We start from the raw sequence: 7,281 nt of genomic DNA on the forward strand, positions 1-7,281 counted from the left end.
CTGAACAGCACTCCAGAAATTGTGATATATTGGTGTATATATTTTGTCCTGGGCTCAAATCCTGGACAAATGGCCTCTGTTATGTCTTACTGTACCTCGGGAGTTCGAAATGAATTTTGGGCTCATCCAGATGTGTCTCCACCAGAGAGGAAACAAATTAACTTTAAGACTGTAAATCACCATGTTTCACTAAATTCCTCAGGAATCATCAAGAATGTTGCCCAGCAATACTAGCTAACACGTAGCTGATGCTAGCTCTAAGTTTATTGGCTGAATGGCATTTCAGGAGTGTTACCATCTGCCAATAAAATTCAAATCCCAAACAAGCCCCTAGTTTCTGATTTGAGTTACACCAAAATTCATAACAAAATATATTGGCTCATCCAGGATTTGAACCCAAGACTTACTTTTCAAAAGGAATAAATAAACCCAGCCTGCCTGGGTTCAGGCAATCCCTCTGGGGTCATCAAGACTGTTGCCCAGCAATACTAGCTAACATGTAGCTGATGCTAGCTCAAACTTTATTGGCCAATGGTATTTCAAGAGTTCTACCATCAGTGGCGGATTTATGAATGGACAACGTGGGGGACCGCCCAGGGCGCATCTTCAAATCCCGGACAAGCCTCCAGTTTATGATTTGAGTAACCCTGAGTCAGGCCCGGATTGGCTAATCGGGAGGACCGGGAGAATTCCCGGTGGGCCGGTCTGTTTTTTGGCCACGAGGGCCGGTGTCCCTAGCTGCTTGCACTCTCAGCAGTCACACTTTTTTCTTCTATTTATTTATTTGACCATAGCTCTACTCTTTTTAATCATTATTTTGCTGCAGTGCCGCTCTTTTTATTTATTTTCTCGCAGCCCTGTGAGAAAAATGCAGCCTGCAGGTTAATTAACGTTAATGATGATGATGTAATGTAACCATCGACCCCAAACAGCGGCACCTTAGTGAATATAAGAATTCGAATAAAATGAATAATACACCTGCTCAATGAAAATCAAATGATTCACTACATTAATAAATCTGACATAACTTGATCAGAAATCTAAAAATAGGAGAAAAAGATTGAGCCATCAAAAAAAAGTGCTGTGTCTTGAGGGTCGCAAGTCATAAGTTATTTTTTACTCTGCCTGCAATAGCGCCAATGTGGTCCAGTGGTAAGCACATTGCATTTCAATGTGGCTGCCCTGTGATCGAATCTGCCAAGAGAAATCTTTTTTTTTTTTTTTCTCGATTTTATCGTTAAGACATAAAATACTGTTAGGGCTGTTAAACATTTGAATTTCTAAAGCAGCAGTTTTCTTGAAAAAGACGTGATAGTGCCATTAGTAACTGAATTGGAATCAGTCGTGAACTGAGGTGGACCGGTCTGGCTTGAAACTCCAGGGCTGAAAATGAGTCCCACTCCGGCCCTGCCCTGAGTTCAAAACAGAATCCATGGGCTCATCCGGGATTTGAACCCAGAACTTTATCGATAAAGCATGAGCTACATGTTAGCTGGTAATTTCAGAATTTGGGGGCTTACCCAAATTACTCTCTACCACATAGAGGTAAAAGCAAACAACAGATGCTTATTTTTCATAAGGAACACATAAACCTAGCCTGCTTACCTGGATTGAAATGTCAGTAAATCTGAGTATCAGAAAGACTCTAAATGTGATTCACTTTTCATGATTCAAAGCATGTTTCACTAAATCCCTCTGTTGTCATCAAGGTTGCCCAGCAATAATACCTAATATATAGCTGATGCTAGTTAAAATTTTATTGGCTGAATGCATTTCAGGAGTGCTAACATATCATATGCCAATTAGATTTAAATCCCGGACGAGCCCCCAGTTTCTGATTTGAGTTACACCAGCGTTCATAACAGAATCTATGAGCTTATTTGGGATTTGTACCCAGAACCTTATTGACATATTGTAGCAGTCCATGCCATGGCAATAATTTTTTTAGTTAGCATGAGCTACATGTTAGCTGGTATTTTCAATAACAGAAATTGGGGGCTTACCCAAATCAGTCTCTACAACACAAAGATAACAACAAAGTACAGATGCTTATTTTTCTTAAGGAATACATCACCCTAGCCTGCCTCCCTGGATCGAAATATCAGTAGGTCTGAGAATCAGAAAAACTGTAAATGTGATTCCCTTTTTGTGATTCAAACATGTCTCACTAAATCCCTCTGGGGTCATCAAGAATGTTGCCCAGCAGTACTAGCTAACATGTAGCTGATGCTAGCTCAAATTTCATTGGCTGATTGGCATTTCAGGACTGAAATGCCATTCAGATTAAAATAAGATTCAAATCCTTGATGAGCCCACAGTTTCTGATTTGAGTTATTCCAGAGTTCATAACAAAATCTATGAGCTCATCTGGAATTTGAACCCAGAACCTTATCAGCATATTATAGAACTCCATGCCTGCCTCCCTGGATCGAAATATCAGTAAGTCTGAGAATCAGAAAGACTGTAAATGTGATTCACTTTTTGTGATTCAAAGCATGTTTCACTGAATCTCTAGAGATGTTCCCCAGCAACACTGGTAAGTATAGAAACAACAGTGCAGTAGAAACTGATATATAATCTCAATTTGCGTTTTATACAAATATAAGGAGGCTTGTGGGTGTAAAACAGAGATTATTCAAAAGGGCTTGATGTGTAATGTAGGTAGGTGGGGCTTATGTGCTTCTTCAAATCACCTGTGGCATGCAAATATTTCCATTTAGTATCTGCACCTGTGATGAAGTTGAGAGGCAATCTACTCTATGGTTTAATATCAACACTTCACTGACCGAACCAGAACATGATGCAAGAAATTGAGAAATTAATACTTACACATTTCTGGAAAGCACCGCAACCATCATGAAACAACACCAGGGACCTGTTTGGACTTGTGAAGAAAGGAACTATGTGGAAAGAAAATTCCAGATAAGCAACAGGAATTTGTTCAAATCAGAGAAGCTGAACCTCTAATCTGAAGGTATTGTGAACAATTTCTCTACAGAATAATTTATAACATAAGATTATCTTAAAGTCATTTTACAGTATACTTTACACGTCACTTAAAAAATGAGTGTGATTTTAAAAAATGTACTTTATCTTGTTTATTATTTAATATGTATCCAATAATTGCATTCAATTCATATCTGAGTTATAGCTCGTAGTATGTCTGAAAAATTATGTAATCTTGAATTCTAGAAAATAGTTCTCTCTGTAGAAAATATTTTTTCCTAAAAACTGAATATTTCCTCCTTTCCAGATTAGTGTACTTTGTTTGTCCGATGGAAAATAGATGAAATTGTGCTATAAATAAGGTGTTTCCATAAGCAGAGTAAATGTTGTGGTCTTAAAGTACATGATGTAAATATCATGGGTGGTAGGATGCTGTAGACGTTACCCAGTCAGGCTCACATAACGAGTCTCAAGAGGCAAAACCATGGAGACTGACTTCTTCAGAGATTTACTCCTAGTGGCAGAAGTCACAGTATTTAACTTTAACAAAAACAGCTTGTCATTTCTGACATTTCTGAGAAATGTATGGTACTTCTTAAAATTAATTTACTTATAATAATTTACTATTCTCCTCAATGTCTTTGATTCTCTTCTAGTCCATGGCACGTTCCAGGTGCAATGGAAAGCTGCTATGTCTGTGTCTCTTGCCTTGTGTGATGGTAAGTCACCTGTTGGTGTACATCATGGTGTCTGTATTTGTAGCTGTCTCCTACTCCCCTCCTGTACCACAGCTGCCCCTTCATTTCATTGCCACCGGAGCCTCTGCAAACTCAGGGGCTCTTGCATCCCATCCGGTCCGCCCCTTCTGGAATCTCAGACTAGAGGATGGGGCACTATGGAACCGCCTCCAGCACATTTGGGACAGGGAACACAACCCCATTTTGAGAGGAAACAGCACAAGGTCCACAAGTCAAAGTCTTGATGCAGATCAACCCCAGGAGATGATAAAATCCCATGCCTGTGAACAAGACAAGGCTTGGGCATCTCACCTACCTGACTTTAACACCCTTCCTAATCAAATGAAGGATTTTGTCCTGTCCATGCACTGCAGGCATTATGCTATCCTTGTGGACCAACCTGACCTGTGTGCAGGACAGGACTCTGAAACACCATTTCTTCTGATGGCGATTAAGTCACAAATAGGGAACTTTGAAAACAGGCAAGCCATCCGAGAGACGTGGGGGAAGAGTGGTCCTATTCAAGAGGGTGGTGGAGGACGAGGGTGGCTTGTACGCACCGTCTTCCTGCTTGCAAGGCAGGACACTGAGACAGGGCCTCATCCTGATTTAAATGCCCTGTTGAAGTTAGAGAGCAGCACCCACAAGGACATCCTCCTCTGGGATTTCAAAGACTCGTTCTTTAACCTTACCCTGAAGGATGTCCTCTTTTGGAACTGGCTTTCAAAGCACTGTCCTCAGGTTCACTTCATTTTCAAAGGAGATGATGATGTTTTTGTTAGGACTAAGGCTCTCCTGGATTACCTAGACCAGATTAGAGTAGAAAAGACACGTGGGAATAAGACAAAAGGGCTGGTTGATTTTGTTGTGGGGGATGTTATTGCTAATGCCTGGCCTAATAGGCAGCCCAATACTAAATATTACATACCTGAAAGTTTCTATAAGGGAACATATCCGACATACCCAGGAGGTGGAGGTGTGGTTTATAGTGGTGCTTTGGCCATGCGTCTGCAGGAGGTTTCTCGTTGGGTCAGCTTGTTTCCTATTGATGATGTTTTCCTGGGAATGTGCCTTCATAGACTTGGGGTTCCCCCCACTCATCATTCAGGTTTCCTCACCTTTGACCTTCCGGAGGATGTGCGAGATAAGCCGTGTGCATATCATAATGTTCTCCTCGTGCATAGACGCACACCAAAAGAAATGTTAACGCTTTGGAAGGAACTCCAGGTTCCCCCTCATGAGTGCTAGCGTAAAGCATGTCTGCTTGTTCAAGAATTCAAATGAAGGTAAATGATACTGAGGGGACATGGAGTTCAATGTTATTTTAATTTTCACCACAAGGTATTTTCATGCCAATTGGGCATGTTCATTTGCATAAAAGGCCCAGTTTTATTTGTGATGTGCTCAGGGCTGTGTGTGCAGTGGTCATTTTAATAAGATCAAATTAGAATGGCAAGCTTAAAGTGGTCATAATGTTTATAACATTGGTAACTTCACACAAGTCTGTTGTTGGTGGAACAGCATTTGTTCAATGACAATATGCTCACGGATGAATGTATAGTAAACCAGGGCTTTTTTTTTGTAAATGTAAAGGTTTGTAAACCAAACACTAATGGAGTGATACAATATGTCATTAACATAATTCCACATTGTATTTAAAAGCTATGTTACTGGTTGATGTTTAACAAAACGTTATTATTAAGTTTGTTGTGTTTATTTTTATTAGACATATTATTTGCATACTTGGGATCTATATGCATTTACTGTTCCATTTCATTGGCACATATGTTCTCTTTTTAACTGTTGTGAAAGAACTGCCAAAAAGCTGGAGATATGTTTTTCAGGTGCTTCTCTGAAAAAAACGGATGCCTGAAAACCCTATTGGCATAATCATCTGGTTTAGGCCTTGTGGGCCTATTTATAGCCTGGTGTTGTTGATGGCATAATCTGAATTGCAACAATAAAACAATAATGGGGAATAATGGAAAACAATAATGAACAATGCATGATTTGTTTGATCGCTAGAATTTATTTAATTATTTTATTTTTTATATCTTTATACATTTATCTGTTTTATGAAATTTAATTGTTAAGAGCAATTTTATGACATCAAATGTTGATCATGTTTTTTTTACTTATTATAAGCTGCATTTTCCTTGAATGACTCAGTCAGTGTATGGTACTGTATGTTTAAAATGACTAGTGAAATGTTCATTTTCATGTTTGATTAAAATGTGATCTTCATTCTCCAATACATGTCTGTAATCATGCCAAATGAATCATATATATTTGTTATTTATTTATGTACAGTCAGATATTGGAATAAAAGCTGTTATTGTCGATAACCTCCACTAATTTCTTTTTTTATTCATTCATTCATTCATTCATTCATTTTCCTTCGGCTTGGTCCTTTATTCATCAGGGGTCACCACAGCGAAATTAACTACCAAATTATCCAGGATATCCACTAATTCACACACATTCATACACTACGGCAAATTTAGTATACTCAATTCACCTATAGCGCATGTCTTTGGGAGCTGTCTTTGGGAAAACTGAGGAAACCCACGCAAACACGGAAAGAGCATGCAAACTCCACACTGAAATGACAACTGACCCAGTCGGTATTCTGACGATTTTTTCTATACCTTACAGATTGTCCTACCTCCTATTCAAAAAGTAGGTAGCACATTTTGTTGCAACATGCTACCCATCAGATTTTGCTACCAGTGTAAGTTTTAATGTGGAGTGTGATATGAAGCTGTAATATTGCCGTACCCTAGCTAATCCCTAACCCCAAACTCAGAACCATTCGAAGTAAAGTGTTGGTAGCATAATCTGATGAGTAGGAAAAATATCAGGACACCTGGACTCAAACCAGCAACCTTCTTGCTGTGAGGCGACCGTGGTGCCCTGATTTCTTTTTTAATCAATGCAAACAATTGGCACAATTTTATATATATTTATAATGTGTCTGTATAATCCTTATTATACTAACAACAATAACCTATTTGATGTTTGCTACATACAAATTGCAACTGTGTTTACTACCTCGGTTCACGATGAGAAAACAGTTAAAAATTGTAAAAAGTTACCAATTTTAACATTGGAGATTTTGTTTATGGCACATGCAATATTACATTCCCTGCTATTTCTTACATACTTTACTATTCCACGAGGCCACATGCAATTATTTGTAATAAAAAATAAATAAATAAATACATTGGTGTGAAAAAAATACATTTATTTCTGAACTACTTTTTTGTTGATAGGGACTTTTTAAATAAGTAATTACATTATAATTACATAATAAAGTGTTTATTTACAAATGTGCATTTAAACTGGTTATTACAGTTTCAAAAATAATGTAATGAGATTGGAACAAAGAAACTTGAAAACATTTTAAAATACAAATGTATTATCATGCATCATTTAAAAAAACTAAAACAATTAGGAATCTGTTTAAAACTTGTTTTAAATCAGAAACAGTAGACTATAGGCAAAAAAAACCAAACTTTTCCAGCTCATATCATTTATTTATTCATTCATTTTCTTTTCAGCTTAGTCTCTATATTAATCAGGGGTCGCCATATAGTGC

General features: G+C 38.0%; 1 protein-coding gene across 1 annotated transcript; it reads left to right on the forward strand.

Annotated features, from left to right (window-relative positions):
* Window positions 1-560: 560 nt before the first annotated feature.
* On the forward strand, window positions 561-6,033 carry si:dkey-175m17.6. The gene is made up of 4 exons (XM_087301571.1): window positions 561-651; window positions 1,418-2,536; window positions 2,721-2,974; window positions 3,603-6,033. Exon 4 carries the CDS (start codon window positions 3,606-3,608, stop codon window positions 4,929-4,931), a length of 1,326 nt encoding a protein of 441 aa, XP_087157697.1. The 5' UTR covers window positions 561-651; window positions 1,418-2,536; window positions 2,721-2,974; window positions 3,603-3,605; the 3' UTR covers window positions 4,932-6,033.
* The last annotated feature ends 1,248 nt before the right edge of the window (window positions 6,034-7,281 follow it).

This window comes from Danio rerio, chromosome 21 (assembly GCF_052040795.2).
Source record: "Danio rerio strain M-AB ecotype USA chromosome 21, GRCz13ab, whole genome shotgun sequence".
Lineage (NCBI taxonomy): Eukaryota > Metazoa > Chordata > Actinopteri > Cypriniformes > Danionidae > Danio > Danio rerio.